This window comes from Acomys minous, assembly GCF_964271855.1.
Source record: "Acomys minous genome assembly, chromosome: 5".
NCBI lineage: Eukaryota > Metazoa > Chordata > Mammalia > Rodentia > Muridae > Acomys > Acomys minous.
The window spans coordinates 105,483,017-105,499,766 of NC_140494.1; the positions used below are offsets into that span (position 1 = coordinate 105,483,017).

At 52.6% G+C, this 16,750-nt stretch overlaps 1 protein-coding gene across 1 annotated transcript in view; it reads left to right on the forward strand.

The window, feature by feature from the left end:
* Nucleotides 1-16,750, forward strand: part of DSCAML1 (DS cell adhesion molecule like 1) — a 314,580-nt gene that overhangs the window by 231,116 nt on the left and 66,714 nt on the right. Inside the window, exons 5-8 of the mRNA XM_084782627.1 lie at nt 2,076-2,354; nt 4,004-4,279; nt 6,517-6,813; nt 8,480-8,752. Of these exons, the coding sequence (XP_084638753.1) occupies nt 2,076-2,354; nt 4,004-4,279; nt 6,517-6,813; nt 8,480-8,752 (1,125 nt within the window). The remainder of the gene's footprint in view (nt 1-2,075; nt 2,355-4,003; nt 4,280-6,516; nt 6,814-8,479; nt 8,753-16,750) is intronic.

A 16,750-nucleotide genomic window follows, 5' to 3' on the forward strand; every position in this document is an offset into this window, starting at 1 on the left:
TGCAGTGGGTCAGCAGCTCCCCTGTGCACTCCCAAACAAAATTCAGCATGGTAGATTATTCCATCTGTGGTCCTAGATATTGAACAAGGATAAGGGAAATCTGCTTTCAGAGCTCTGCTCTGCCATGTGGTCCTGGGCTGGTCCCCACACTTCTCTGGCCTGCGTATCCTCTGAAGCCACAGGCAGGCAGCTCTACTCCATAAAGTTCTCAGTGTGGAGTTTTCCCAGCAAACTCAGCTCACTGGTACACCCTTATTTCTGAGTGCCCACTTACAGCCAGGAACCCCACTCCACACTGGGCACAAGAGGAGCATCACAGGTCAACACTGCCTCAAGAAGCCTGGCTGTCTTCTGGGAAGAAAGATGCCTGGCCTGCGGCAGCTGCTATTTAAAAAGACAGGCAGCCTCAAGGGGCAAGACAGCGGGCTGAGGCCAGAAGCTGAGGGAGGCCCTCTTTGCTTCTATGCTCTTTAGCTTCCTGAAGCTTTGCACCTGCATATATTACCTGTTTTTTAAAAAAACAATAATTTTATGTGTTTTTTTTTTTAAGAAAAGGATTTGTTTGAAAAAGAGAGAGGGAAGGAGACTCCATGGGAATGCAGAGAGAGTGACAGCGGTGAGGGGGGGAGGTGTGCATGGGAGGAGCTGAGGCTGGCTTGTGAACAGTGAGTAAGGGTGGCTTGTGCAGAGCACACTGGCCAGGTGTCTGGGTGACCCAGCTTGCCTGAGTCGGGAGTGAGGATGTGAGGACCGAACAAGCTACAGGCAGGGACGGGTCACACACAGCTTTGAGAGAGTCAGGATAAAAGATGGAGTTGATACCAGGTCAGGTAGCACACGCCCATGAATCCCTGAACTCAAGAGGCCAAGGCAAGCATCTGAGGGAAGGCTGGACTGCTAAGCGGAAAAGGAACAAAGGAAAAAGCAAAAGAAGGGGGTGTGTTGGGGAAACCTGGAGCTTGGGGAAATGCCCTGGGTTTGATCTCAAGCACAAACTAAAGCGGCCATAACGGCACATGCCTGTAATCTCAGGACTCCTGGAATAAAGGCAAGATTGTCAGAAATGTGATATCATGGTGTAATGAGATAGCCCAGAGGGTAAAAGTGCCACCAAGCCTGACAACCTGTGCTAGCTCCCTAGGACCCACACAGTGGAAGGAGAAAACTGACTCCTGTAAGATGTTCTATGACTTCAACGCATGAGCCGTACACATCCATAGCCATGTGCTCAAAACTACGTGCATGTGCACGCGCACACGTACGAGCACACACACACACACACACACACACAAACACAAAGCAATTTTTAAGTTCAAGGTCACCCTTGATGACATATAACCTCAGCTAAAGACTCTGTCTTTAAAGGGGGTGTTATGCAGGAGAAAAAGAGTTGGTGGACCCTTGGCAGCAGAGATGGGACTCAAGGAAAAGAAGGCCAGCCCTGCCCTTGAAGAGTTGAGCTGAGAGAATAAACAGGAACCCCCGTAAATAACACTCGATAGGGCCTTGGTCTTCAACCACCTGGGATCACTGGCCTCCCAGATGCTGGCTACTCTCTGCTTTACTCCCATGCTGAGATATGTGCCAGTCACTCCGAGCCTACCCAGAATATGAGCAGAAGACTGGTCAAGGGACTAAAGAGCTGGTTTAGCCATTAGGTTATGAGGCTCGTAACCAAAACTTCAAGGCAGGGCAGGGTGCCCCAGGGTTATCTCTAGCTTGCCTTGAGGCCCAGACAGAGACCCATCAGTAATTGCAAAATGTAGACACCACTCTCACATCCTGAGACCAGGCTGAAGAGAGCATGCATGTCCTCCTTTGTCGTTCCTTCTGTCCCTTTGACTTTGAGCTTTGCCATGCCCCCAGCCATCCTTGCAACCTACTTCACAGGCATGGTGGTTCTCAGGGGCTCAAACCGGTCTAGACACACACATGGAGGACACATACAGTCCTCTGGAAGTGTTGCCACCCTGGAAACCTGCTGACTGTAGATGCAGGGAAGGGGCTTTTGTCTGGAGGCCTACTTTTCCCCTACCCAGTGTGTGGCCTCAGCTACTGACGCCCTCTTCTTCCAGACCCTGCAGAGTCCATCCCAACCATCCTGGATGGTTTCCACTCCCAGGAAGTGTGGAGTGGCCACGCAGTAGAGCTGCCCTGTGCTGCCTCTGGCTACCCCATCCCTGCCATCCGCTGGCTCAAAGATGGCCGGCCCCTTCCTGCTGACAGCCGATGGGCTAAGCGCATAACAGGGCTGACCATCAGTGACTTGCGCACCGAGGACAGCGGCACCTACATTTGTGAGGTCACCAACACCTTCGGGTCAGCAGAGGCCAACGGCATCCTTACAGTCATCGGTGAGTCGAGAGCCTCTCTCTGCAGCCCTAGGAGCATTTGGGCTCTCTCATTGTTGTGTGTTGGAGTACTATGACCATGCGCAGGCCCTGCTCCCACCTCTTGCTGTACTAAGAGGAGCTCCTAGTTGCTGAGAGGGCAGATTATGGCTTGGAGAGGCCACTGGTTTGAAACCAGCCCTGCCTTTCAGTTTTGGCATCATTAGCAGTACTTGTGACCTCCAGTCAGGGGGTCTTCTTCTTTCCAGGAAGAAGACTATTTTGGTCTTGTGGGGGAGCTCATGAAATGGAGAACCCCTGGGCTGTGTCCATCTAAGGGAATCAATACTGATGTTAATCCACAAGGCAGGACTGCATCTCCATCTAAGGTGATGGTCCAAGTACTTAAGGATAATTGACAAGGGCCTGATCCATAAGACCAGACACTGAACAGAGACAGCCAAGCCAGCTGCACCAGGAGCTGCCGTGGATATGGAGTCTGCTCCTTCTCTTCTTCGCAGCACAGAGCCCAGAGGTCCAGGGAGCTACAGAAAGCAAGAAGGCCCTACAGACCTCTCCTGTTATGAGCCCTGAAGGGCAGGCAGAGGCAGTGAAAGCAAAGGGGCTGAGGGTCATCGCTTAGCATCTCTTAGCATCTCTTTGCAGGCTGTTGACACCTCACCTGGAGCATATCTGTAAGATGCATGGACTCCTTTGAGCTGTAATATGTGGAGTTTTCTGACGACCATGCAGCCAAAGGGCTGGCTTTTGGGACCCCTGTGGACCTCTCTAGGTGGCAGCCTGAGTCCCTGAACATCATACTTAACCAACATGACAGTTTTCTGAGGTCATTCCAGCTTGAGGGCAGGAGCCATCTAAGCTCACTCCACTCCATCCTTGGCAGAGTCCACTGTGCTATAAGGCTTGGCCGAGGTAACAGCCCCTCGCCACCTTTTCGTGAGCCACAGACACAGCAGAGCTTCTGCTGGCCTTGCAGCCTCCACCTGACTCCTCTGGACTCAAAATCCTCCCCACAGCCCAGAATGCCTTAACAGTTGGTGTGTGTTTAACTGGAATGTTGGGTGGGTGTTGCGCCCCACCCCCCCATGCAAATCACAGAGATGCTAAAACAGAAAGATGACAGTGAGGAGGCAGATGCCTCGAAAAGTGATGAAAGCCTCTGCCCCAGGGGGCTAGGGAGTCATTGCCTTGAATGCATGCTGAGTCTGGGGGATCCGTGGAAGTTCTGAGCGGGGGTAGACTGTGGGATTGATGGGTTCCATGATGGATGTAAAGGACATCAGGATAGCAGAAAGCAGGGGACTGGTGGCCTGCATGGGTTGATAGGGGGAGGGGCGGTGAAAGTGTGCCCCATACTTCTGGGGGAGCTGAGGGAGCCTTGACACTTGACCCACTTTAGGAACATAGACGTTATCAGAACAAGAGAGTCCACAGAAAACCCTGGCTTGTACCTACAGGTGCCTCATGAGTACATTGAGGCTCAGGGCAGGGGGGTTTTTCTAGTCCCAAATCGCACATGGGTGTGTTTGCAGAACTGGACTCTGTGGCCTCCGTCCATCTAGCCATCACAGTAAGCTCTTTCTACCCTCTTCCTCCCTCCCCCACCTCCCTCTATGCCTATCTGCACATCTGCCCAACCTGGCCCCACTCAGACCCTCTTCACGTGACCCTGACACCAAAGAAGCTGAAGACGGGCATCGGGAGCACGGTCATCCTGTCCTGCGCCCTCACGGGCTCCCCAGAGTTCACCATCCGCTGGTACCGCAACACTGAACTGGTGCTGCCGGGTGAGGCCATCTCCATCCGCGGGCTCAGCAACGAGACTCTGCTCATCTCCTCAGCACAGAAGAGCCACTCGGGAGCCTACCAGTGCTTTGCCACCCGCAAGGCCCAGACAGCCCAGGACTTTGCCGTCATTGTGCTGGAAGGTGAGTGGGTGCAGGTGGCAGGGCAGAGTGGGGCCGCAGTCCCCTGAGAGGCATCTGTCCAGTGCTCAGTACACACAAGGCAGGCACCATGGCCTCGTGTCAGCTTTGCATGGGCCTTATGCAGAGGTCCTTTTTAATATCCCCTATTTGGAAGTTGAAGGATCAAGGCTTTGGTCACGTGTCCAGTGAACAAGGGTTTTGAAGAATACTGTTATAAGTTACCTTTGCCCTCAACTGTTCCTAGAGCTTTCTTAGTTAGAGGGGTTGGTCTAGGGTCCTGAAGGTTCTGGGTTTTCCAGAGGCTGTAGTACCAGGAACCTCTGAACTTTGGGATTCATTCCAACCTGAGGCCTCTTCTCAACAGACTTGTTTCTGACCAGGGGTCTCCATTTCTCCCCTATTCTCTCTCCTCTTAGAGCAGCCGCCACCCAGGGTCCCTCACATAGCACTTCTGGGTGTGCTTGTTCACACTGTGCACAGTGCAAGGTGCTTAGGCAATAAATGAGAACCAAATCAAGTTCCCATCCCAAGTGCCCTTCCCATGAGCCCCAGCACCGGGCTGAAACCACAGCGGGGATGCCTCTTGTTCATTAGTGCAGAGGGGCCTTCAGGGTTGTCAGGAACCCGACCTTCCGACAAGCTTAGGTTCAGTGAGTCCCCAGATGATCCCTTTTACTACAAAACTACACAGCAACTAAGGGAAACCACCACTGTTTCAACAAAGATGTCAAGCCCAGGGGTCTTCTCTGATCTCACTGCAAGGCCTTTCGGGGCCTGGACAGCCACTGAACCTGAACCCCTGTGCCTCCCTCTACCCGCAGGGCTGTACACAGCAAGACCCAATGCTTCTTCAACCAGTCCCTCACCTCCATTTCCAGCAAACACACCATCCCGATAATAGGCTCCTTTGAAATGGATGCCCATCATTTCAGGGCCCACCCCCACTTAGGAGCACCCCACTAGCTAGCTCACCTTTTCACTTGGAGGGGCCAACCCTTTGCCTCGGGTAGAATTCTGTCACCTTAGAGGATGGCCCTGAAGAGCAGACACATGGAAAATGAGGCTGGGGGTAAGAGGCAGGAAGACAGGGCCAGCCTAGAGAGGGAAGAAAGGAGGCAGAGGTAGGGCCAACGGTCACGTGATACGGCTACATCTTCTCAGGTTAAGCAAGCATCAGGATCTCCCCAGGTCTAGACAAGTGTCTGTTCCATCCAGAGGTAGGGACAGGGCTGGCAGGCTGGCCAGATCTCTGGTAAACATCTGCATTTTGCTGTGTAACACTGAAGAGTGTCAACAACACTATGACGTCTGCCCTGCTATTTTATTTATTTATTTATTTATTTATTTATTTATTTATTTATAGCATCTACTTTTATTATCTTATCTTTCTTATTTTTATTTATTTATTTATTATTTATTTATTTATTTTTGAGACAAGGTCTCACTGTGTAGACCAGGCTGCCCTTGAACTGGTGGCAATCCTCCTGGCTCAGCCTCCTGAGGGCTGAAATTACCAGCATGCACTGCTACTCCAGACATATTTTTTTTATTTTTAATTGACATGTAATAAGCATACATATTTATGGGGTACAGTGTGCTTATGTCTTTTTTAACCCCTGGCCCCAACCCTGTGGGGAAGGCTGATCAGGGTGACAACCTCCACCTCCACGTCCCACGGTGGGAAGGTGGGACCTGAAGCGCATTGTTGCATCCTAGACTATGCAGTTAGCCATGGCTTAAGGCTGGGGCCAGACTCTCACCACCTACACTGATTCCGGGAAACTTGGATTTTAAACCACAGACTTAAGGTCTTTTGTTAGTAGAGCTAACAGGCCACTACTCCCTGTCCTTGACATGGTCAAGTACAAAACCTGCACTTAGATTCCACCCACACATGCCTTCACACACAATGCCTTCTGAGCCTTGCAGTCTTTATTACTAAATAGAGGAGCATCTTGAATGCAGTAATTAATCTTCACCATGTCCAGAAGAAGTGGGAGTAATCTTCACCACGGAATAACCGTCATATCACACACCCATAAAGAAACCTGCTCAAAGGCACTGCACTTGCCAGACACTTCACTCCAAGGTAGTAATTGTACCTCTGTGTGGCAGCCCTTGGTTTTTAAATCCTGGCTGCCACTTTGCCTCCTCCCCCCTCACTGGGTGGGTGGCCTGGGGGGGGATAGCCTCTCTGTGACTCAGTGACCCTGAAGGGGGCTCCTCGCTCCCTGCAGACGGCACGCCCCGCATCGTCTCACCCTTCAGCGAGAAGGTGGTCAACCCTGGGGAGCCGTTCTCACTGATGTGTGCTGCCAAGGGCGCCCCGCCCCCCACGGTCACCTGGGCCCTGGACGACGAGCCCATCGTGCGGGACGGAAGCCACCGCACCAACCAGTACACCATGTCCGACGGCACCACCATCAGCCACATGAACGTCACAGGCCCCCAGATCCGGGATGGGGGCGTGTACCGGTGCACGGCGCGGAACTCGGTGGGCAGTGCTGAATATCAGGCGCGAATAAACGTAAGAGGTGCCTGTCCACATTTAAATATCAGAATAGGCTTTTGAGTTCCTTTGACATCTCTGTGGTCACCATCATTCTTGTGTGGTTCTTAGTAATCGTCATTTTGATTTTAGTGGTGGTCTCTCTGTCTCCTTTCTCCTCTCTCTCTCTCTCTCTCTCTCTCTCTCTCTCTCTCTCTCTCCTCCTACACCCTGCCCACAGACCCATCAACCATTCTTGTGTGTGAGTGTGTGTCCGATAGAATCCACCTCATTTTCCTTTCCCCCTTCTCCTCTTCCCTCCCACAATCTGTCCTGCCCATCCTCCCCTCCCCATCCACCCTCATCAAATCACTCTGGGCCCCCACTGCTCTATGCACCTGCTAGCATCTGCCAGCCCCCAGCAGGGTCTTGAAAGGACAAAGACAGACAGAAGTAGAGCAGACACAACCTTAATGTTAGTGAGTTCCCAGCATCCCCCACAGAGCCAATTCTAAAATGTGCCGTGGGATGTAGGCAGCCAGGGGCCTGGAGATCACATTCTCACTGCAAGGCTCAAGCCTTCAGGAGTGCAAGATTGAAACTGAGGCTCAAGTTGGGTCATTCTTGGAGATAGGCAGCCTGCAGGAATAGGAGGAGAGAGGTCCACAAGGTGTCAGCCACCCCTTCCTCATTTCTCCAAGTTAATGTGGTAAGAGCAGTCTTCTCTGATGCTCTGGAGCCCTTTGGGTCTGACTGACCCTCTCTGGACCCTACCAGTGACTTCTAACCCAAGGCCAGAGGACAGGGAAACTGTCAGAAATGGACACTTGTCCAGGGTGCTAACAGCTGCCCTGAGGCAGGAAAGGGGTAGAAATGGCAATGGATTCTAAATTCACCTCTGCAGGCTCCCCCACACCACATAACATGCCTGAGCCAAGCTCCTGTGTCCTTCTCTGAACTGGAGCAGGAATAGAGCTATGGGGCCCTGGGCTACAATCTAGTTCCCTGGAGTTCCAGAACATTCTCCAGTAATGTCCCTTCCTGGTGCCCTCTAAGCTTCCTTCTCACATTCCCATGATGCTTCGTGCCAACCAGCCCAGCTGGGGATACTCCCACCCACCCCCAAGTCAGAGCCCACTATGCACCCCCTTCTCAGGTACCCACGATGCAATGTCCCTGATTGGAGAAAGCAACGTGTGGGCTCACATGGTCAATACCTTCCTGGTGCCTTTTGGATAGGTTATTACTAGGCGGGGAGGGGGGTTCTTTGGGGTTATGTATGCAATGTAAACAAGCAGAAAAAAGGCATGAGGTCCCTGCATCCCTAATGACACCACAATCCCAGCTTCTCCCTAAATAAGAACCCACCTGACCCAATCTAGTGGTTCCCTGTCATGGCTATGGATTGGCCTCGCCCAGTCCCGTAAGGGACCGGATCCTTGTGATAGACACATGTAGCTCACATCTTTTTTACAACTATTTTACAGTGAACAGAGCGTTCTGGAGGTCACATAGGTGACCCCAATTCTGGCTTCTGCACTTAACAGAGAAAGCCCCCAACCCCCCCACCACCACCCTGTGCCCTCACCCAGTTTCTTGCCCCAGGGGAAGTCTCAGGGATTAAGCAAGGGAGAACCATCCCACCACAGAATGGCACTGGCTCATGGCGCCACCTGCCCCTCCTCTCCACTTTCCCCCCCGACACTCCCCAGGACCCCCCAGCATCCGGGCAATGAGGAACATCACAGCAGTCGCCGGGCGGGACACGCTCATCAACTGTAGGGTCATTGGCTACCCCTACTACTCCATCAAGTGGTACAAGGACGCCCTGTTGCTGCCGGATAACCACCGCCAGGTGGTGTTTGAGAACGGGACTCTCAAGCTGACGGATGTGCAGAAAGGCATGGACGAGGGGGAGTACCTGTGCAGCGTTCTCATCCAGCCACAGCTTTCCATCAGCCAGAGCGTCCACGTGGCCGTCAAAGGTAGGCCCCACTCCTGCCTAGAGCCCTTGTCTGTCTCCTCCCAGACTGCCGGCACCGGTGTTTGACAGAAGGCAATCCCCAGTGGGTAGAAACCCAAGGAAGAGGGAATGGGCCTGGCCTTTGGATGAAGGGTGACAGAACCTGGGATTGTGATGGACATGAGGCTGAAAAGCTACAGGAAAAACAGCATTAACCCCAGGGGCATGAAGACTCAGCTATAGGCAGAAGGAGGCAGCACGCTTTCTAGACAGGAGGCTCAGGCCAGGGATGGTGGCCTACACTGAGCCACTGATGTCAGAAAGGAGCCACCAGGGACTTAGTAGGGCCACACCAGGTACTCAGTAGGGCCACACTGGAAAGCAGCAGCAGGAGGCCAGGGTAGAGGAAGTGCTCACTAACCAACCTGGCTCCCGCCTGGGCACAGAGTGCATACCCCCTGCTTCTGTGGAGACATAGGGAAAAGACCATCGGCTAGTTCTCTGAGGCCTGGAGCTCAGGCACCAACCCACTGCAGCCTTCTTGCTCACCCAATGGTTAGAGCGAGGGTTGGGGTGGATGCTAGGGGACTTTGTAACCCTCTCAGGGGTTTTAAAGGACAATTAAGTAGATGTGTGAGCCGCTAGCCTCTGCCCACTTGGCCCTGGGACAGCGCAAGTTATGGAGCCCCAAATACATTCTTTGGGATCCACAGGCATGGGGGTTAGCTAGAGAGTGCATGGGGTGAGGGGTCCTGTGGGTTCTAGTGGCAGGATGGGGACGTTGATCCTGTAGGCCCCGGACCAGGAAATATCAGAGGGAGATGCAAGCTAGGAGGCAAAGAGCAGTCCCAGCCTACACCTCAAGAATGAAGAGGCAACCTGGGGTGCTTGGAGCGGGGGAGCAGAAGGGAGACAGTGCCCTTGAGATGAGTGAGGGGGGCCCTGTCACCTGAGGGCTTCCCTTCTGAATGCATCCATCTCTCCAGAAAAACAGGGGAAGCTGGAAACACCTCTTCCCATGTCCTGTTGAGAAGAGAGGGAGGGACAATTAGCCTGGGAGGGAAAGGCAGGCAGAGGCCACGGACTGTGGGAAGGAAGACAAGAGCACAGGTCCAGGCCGAGAAGGACCCCACCACACTGGGAGCCCTTGAGGGTCTTAGCCCCGGAGTCTTCCCTGCTCTGACACCGGAAGCCACATTGCATGTGCGTAGGAAGAGAGTTGCGAGGACAATGACCGCACGGATAGGAAGGCCGGAGAACCAGACAGTTTCAGTGAAAGGTGGAGCAAGACCCCAACCACCCCCCACCCCACCCCCACCCCCCGCCATGCTTCTTATCTTTCTGTCATCTGCCTCACCCAGAGCAGTTCTCAGGGCCAGGTCACACACGTCCTGTGCACCCACCCTGCCACCTGTCACAGCACCAGACAGCACGTGTTTGTTGAACTGAATTCAAAGACGTTAGTCTGGGTTGGAGTAACTTATCGGGAGCCACCCTGTGAGCTCCAAGAACTTGGGCCTCTGTGGCTACCTCGGGCCTGAGAAAGAGAGCTGGGATACACATTGGCAGTACCATCTCCTTGCTGTCGGCTATGGCGATGCTAGAGCGTTTCCTACCTAACGCCCTTTATGGGCAGCCCAGGGGCCCACACTCCAGGACCCCGTCCCCATCCCACACCCGGGAAAATGGACTTGGTAATGATGCGCCACAGTTCTGCCTGCCCTGTTTCCACCCCACTGGGCATCACAGGAGCCTGTATCCATTTCTGTTACAAGCAATGGGCCGAGAGCGTACAGTGTAAACATCACATATTAAAACATCTAACCTCTGCTCTGCTCCCCGGGCCCAATGCTCCAGCAAGCATTTGGCTGGGTTTGTCAGCTAAAAGAAAAAAAACAATAATAACAGGGCTCCAGCAAGCCTCGGAGTACTCAGAACATCCTGAAAGCTGCTCTCTGCTCATCAATTATTCAGCCCCATTCAGGGAGTGATCTGTTCTAATGAATTGAATCTGATGCATTCAGGCTCAGAAACTCACTGGACCTGTAGTGATAGTATAGAGTGGCAATATCTCCCAGCCCAAGGGGAGAGGTGGAGAGTATGTGTGTGCATATGTGTGTGCACGCATGCGTGCGTGTGTGTATGTATGTGCATGTGTGTGTGTGTGCCTAAATGTATGTGTTTGTATGCATGTGCCTGTGTTTGTGTATGTGTGTGTGTGTCTGGGTATGTGTGTTTGTATGTGTGTGCCTGTCTGTCTGAGTCTATCTGTATGTATGTGTATTTGCCTGTGTGTGTCTGTTGTGTGCCCCTGCATGTGTGTGCATCTGTGTTTGTGTCTATTGTGTGGGGTGTGTGTGTGTGTGTGTGTGTGTGTCTGTCTGTCTGTCTGTCTGTCTGTCAGGGTATCTGTGTGTGATACAAGCTTGTGTGTAAACCTTCCTGTTCCTCCTCATCAGGGTCTAGAAAAAAAAAACCCGGTATGCAGCCCTAGGAGGGGTGAGTCCCCTGTTTTCTCACTAAACCAGACACTCATGTGAAGGCCTGTAAGCCAGTTCCCCCACCACTCTGAAAGCTCGGCTCCTCCCCCCCCACCACCACCCTCTCGGGCTCAGCTCCCCCACCTCATTAGAATGCACTTTTGCAGAAGAGCCCATCAAAGCTGATTATGATCACGCTGCTTGATTAGCGGCTGTGCTCTTCCAAAAGCTCCCCAAGGAGGGGGGAGGAGGAGGCGCCCCTGGGCATGGCAAGGGGCCCTGACTCCAGGGAGGAAGGGGTGGGTGCAGGGGGTAACGCTCCAGACCCTATGGCTACTGGATATTGGAAAAGGCATGAAGTTGGAGGGTCAGACTGGAACAGCACAGGACAGGATGAGGTGGAATAAGACAGGAACTGGAAGCCTGCGATAGTGTGTCAATCCCCCTCCCCAACCCCCCACTGTTCTGTGGGGCCAAGACTGGTGGACCAGGTGCGGCCAAACCAACGCTACTGCTTCGTGAGCTGGAAAAACAACTGCTGACTCCGTTCCTTCTGGGGACTGCTTGTCTGCTAATGAAATTTTCAATCAGTGAGCCAGGATCAGAGCATACCCGGCACGCATATACACGTGTGTTCAGAGGTGTGTGGGGTGCACACATGTGTATAAACTACTTGCACAATCAAGCATCAGAAGTGGCACACTAACCAGCTCGTGCTGGGGGCAGATTCATATACATGCATGTGAGCAGTTAGGTGTGCACAAATTCTTTCTCTTGTCAGACGGCATCCCTGACCCATGAAAGGCAGCCACGGGTGGTTATGAGAAACATTGCTCAAGAGTTCCTGCGAGGCACAGAAAGGCAGGAGAAGTAGGAGATAGAAGAAAAAGATGCAGCTTTGAGGAATTCCTGGACTTGGCACATGCAGCACTGAGTGGCAGGGGAACCAGCTGCAGAGAGTCAGCACCTGTCGCTGGGCTTCCGGACAGATCCTTGGCGGGATGCTAAGGGGAGTGCACACAGAACCAATCTAGACTTGGTGGGTTTGGGGGTCCTCGGCAGCTGAAAAATAATGTATCACAAACTCGACTCTGGGTGCAGGAGCAGGGCAACAGGGGCCTCTTGGCATGGTTCTGTCGGGAAATGTCTCTACCCCACATTGGACTCTCCGAGAGCCTCCAAAGCTACACTGAAAGGTCTGAGGCACACCCTGACTGACTGGATTGAGGACATGGAGAGCAAGCCAGTGGAAGAGGGCACTCATCACACACACACACACACACACACACACACACACACACACACACACACACTTGCCATCCAAGGCCCCTACCCCAGGCCCACGCACATATGTCCCTGTTTAGTCCCTGCATAGCTTCGTGGTGGGAGATGCTACATAAACGACCCACCTGCCTGAATGCTTGCTTTTGTTGAAGGTGATTTAGGAATCCACAGGCAGGGGGCACCACAGGCTCCACAGGAGGAGCGGTGCCTATTTCCACCATGACACCCTCTGGAGAAACGCTCTGCTTGCAGCCAGGTTTCCTTGGGAACACAGAGCAAGCAACCTCCTCTGGGGACAGATGAAGCTGGTGATGGTGATGGTGACGGTGATAAGGATGGGGAAGCACTGGCAGCCGGTTTATTCACTCAGTGACTGGCTGTGCACCTACTATGCTTCCGGTGCTATTGCCGGTTCACCAACACAGCTGTGCGCAAAGCACACAAAATTCCCCCACCCCCACCCCAGGTGCTTGCATCTTAGGGATAAACGGGTGGTGTGTACAATGTATAGCATTAAATCTAAATTGAGGCTGAGTATAAGAGTGCCAAGAGAGAGGGACCTTGTAGTCAGGGGTGGCCTTTCCTAGGAAGGGATGGCTGTGATAAAAACTGAAGTAAATCGTGCTTATTCTTAGAATAATTAGATTTAGTGAAACTAGAAACTCAGTGTCATGCTTGTGAAATTAACTGGCCTGTCCATTTTGTGTCTGGTGTGTGTGTCTGGTGTGGTGCGTGTGTGTGTGTGTGTGTGTGTGTGTGTGTGTGTGTGAGAGAGAGAGAGAGAGAGAGAGACAGAGAGACAGAGAGAGAGAGAGACAGACAGACAGACAGACAGACAGACAGACAGAGAGACAGAGACAGACAGAGAGAGAGAGAGAGAGAGAGAGAGACAGAGACAGAGAGAGAGACAGAGAGAGAGAGAGAGAGAGAGAGAGAGAGAGAGAGAGAGAGATGCACATTTATGTGTGTTGTCATATGTGTTGTGCATGCATGCAGAGGCCAGAAGAAGACCTCAGTGTCTTTTCCTCTTGCTCACTATTTTATTTCCTTGGGACAGAATCTCTTGCCAAACCTGGAGCTAAACTAGTGGCCAACAAGGCCCAGTGGTCTTCCTGTCTCTACCCACAACAGAAACCAAGGCTCAGGCAGAGGCCAGCTACTTGCCCATGGCTGCTTGAGTAAGGGACAGAGTCTGGACTTCAGATGTCCTGGCCACAGACATAGATCTTACCTGAGTCCGTGCTGTGTGGACAGAGAGGATCTGACTTCCCACAGTGCACACGCTGCAAGCAGGTGTAGGAAATAAAAAGCTCAGCCTCAAAGACAGATGATAAGAGATGCCATAAAGCCTTTATGGGCTGGGCTGGTGGTCAGCACCGCATGACACTCCGAGCAAGTATCCATAAAGGCTTTATGGGGGCCAGATGTCGCATGAACTGCCACAATTGCTTCATCTTTGTAGACAGCCTGCCCTCCAGCCTCAACACTGGTGGGTACCTTGCTCCAGGAAAAAAGCCCCCAGTTATATGATATTCCAAGGCAGCTACTGCAGAAGTGTAGGATCACAGGCACAACAGTCTTGAGACTGCACAACTGTAACCCCAGCACTCAGGGAGGCAGAGGCAGGTGGATCTCTGTGAGTTCAAGGCCAGGCTGGTCTACAAAGCGAATCCAGGACAGCCAAGGTTACATAGAGAAACCCTGTCTTGGAAAAAAAAATCACATGTTTTTTATCAAATATCTCGACACTGCTGAGAATCCCCTTGCCCACTGCTCTCCTCTTGGGCTTTAACTAGGCCATGCAGCAGCCAAGAAGCCTGGTTTTCTTCCCTCCCCCTTTTCCCTAGAAGAATGAACAAATGTCCACTTCCCACCTTCCCCCCAAGGCACGGAAGTAACAGACCAAAGGAATTATTACACTCAAGTCTAGCTTGGTGAAGCAGAAAGTTTATTGGGATTATTTACAGAAGCAGAGGGTGCTCACAGGAGCACCCACATCAGGAAAGCTGCACCCCTGAAGCTCGTCAGGAGGGAGTCTACCAGAACCAGCAATTGTCAGCTGCTTTTATAACCTTGGGGAAAGCCTCATGAATCTTCCAAGTTTCACAAGCTTGCCCACTTTTATAAGCATCTGTCCTTCCTCCAGAAGGGGCTGTTTCAACTTGCAGCCAACAGCTTCTGCCACAGTGGCACACAGACCTTGATGGTGGCCGTGTGATAGGGAGCATCCTGGTATGCTGGACCTCTGAGGAGTTGTCTGGTCATCTGACTCAAAGGATATGAAGGAGGCCTGGGCCATCCTACCCACATCACTAACCAACCCCCAGCATAGGTGCTGGCTGCCTAGGAAGGACCAAAGAAAAGCTCCAGACAGGGGTTCACAGAGCAATAGCACCAGGAGAGAAGATAGAGTACCTCTTATTGCAGATGACCCCTCATTCCGTGTTGGCCACACCCCCATCCACCACACAGGAAAACTCCTGAGGTCATCCTGAGAGGTGATACCCAACACTTACATCCACTTATTTACATAGCTGATGCGTTTATTGGGTGCCCACAATCTTTACCGAGTAAATACTCCTGTTATACAAGTCCTAGCTCCAAGCCCAGGAAGATGGTGACAGTCAGGCCTGCACAGGCTTCCAGAAACAATTCTACCAAAAACCTAAGGAGGCCTAGGTGTGACCTACACACACACACACACACACACACACACACACACACACACACACACACACGGCAGGGGCATTCAAAATGACCTAAGGAGAGCAGTCTCTCTGGGAAGTCTAAATAAAAGGGCATTGGACCGTTGTTAGCACCTGATTTTTAGAGAAATCTATGTATAGATGCCTATGTCCCAGCCAACCTTCCACAGGACCAGGGACAATGTCTCACCCCAACCAATAACGAGGATGTGCTGATCTGACCAATGACCAGAATCCTAGGATATCTGGCTAGGGCCTAAGATCTGGCCAAGGCCAAGATAGGTGTGGAACCAGATGGGTGAAAGCTGGCTAGTGGGTGGTGAGTTCACAGCAGTGGAGGGGGCCGTGCCCAGTACGCTGCCCGGGCAAGGTACGGACATGGAAAGTCATGCCGATAGCCCCCTTGCCCGCCCGCTAGCTGGAGCGGAGGGAAGGTTGGGGTGGCATTAGAAGGCCTGCTGAGGCCCCTGATAGGAATTCTGGAAGCAGTATCTACTTACCTGCCACACCCTTTGAACTAGCATCTCTGGGTCAAGATACACCACCACCCTACCCCCACCCCACCAAGGATCCAGATGGCTTTCTATGCGCACACCTGGCTGCTTTAAGGCCTGCCTGTGCTCTCTGCTGTGGCTGCGGCTGCGGCTCCGGGGAGGCCTGTGGTGAAATAGCATCACTGGCTTCCAAAGAGGGGTGGGCTGGAGCCTGGGAGAAGGCTGAGGACCGTGGGCAGCCTTGTAATTTAATTATTCGACTGCAGAAAGGAGACCTCATCTACTCGAGCTCATCCTTGTTAAGCTAATTGTCTGTCTCTTTCGCTCTCCTCTCCCCCCACCCCCCCCCCATGAGCTGGGGAAGTTGCTGCCGCCTAATTGAGTTATCATAAAGATAATGGCCGATGTGCCCGCCAGTGCTGAGAGAGGAGGATCCATCTCCCAGCGACTCAGGCTGCAGACAGGAACCCTACCCCCAACCCCCCACTTTCACCCCTCCCCAGGGGCTGAGATGAGGGCAGCTGGGTGCAGAGAGCTCTGCTGAAGGACTCTACCCATGTGGCCACCTGGTAGATAACAGGCTCCCTTTTCAGTTTTGGCACGCCCAGGGAGACAAGAGAGCCTGCTGTAAGAGCATAAAGGGGTCGGTTCTCAGGAGAGAGTAACACCGCTTAGTGAAAAGAGCCTTGACTTGAAGAGCAGATAAATCAGGTTTCAAGGTCCAATGTCACCTCCCAGCCCTTAGCTCAGTTACTGCTCCTCTGAACCTGGTCTTCCCATCTGTAAAATAAGACCATCAAGTTCCAGGTCCACGGCTGGGTAGCCGGATTCAGTGAGGCTCCCATGCATAGGTAAAGTTTCTTTCTACATGCTGATGGCCACGGGGAGGGGCAAGTCAATGAAACGACCTGTTTGGGGGCGTCTGGTTTCAGGCATGTGGTCATGGAGAGGGAAGGGAGAGAAGCTACACAGGCCATCCTCCCCTGAGCCCAGAACACCTCATCTCTATCTACCCCAGGTCCCCCAGAGGGCTGGGAGATGGCTGCTAAGATAAGAA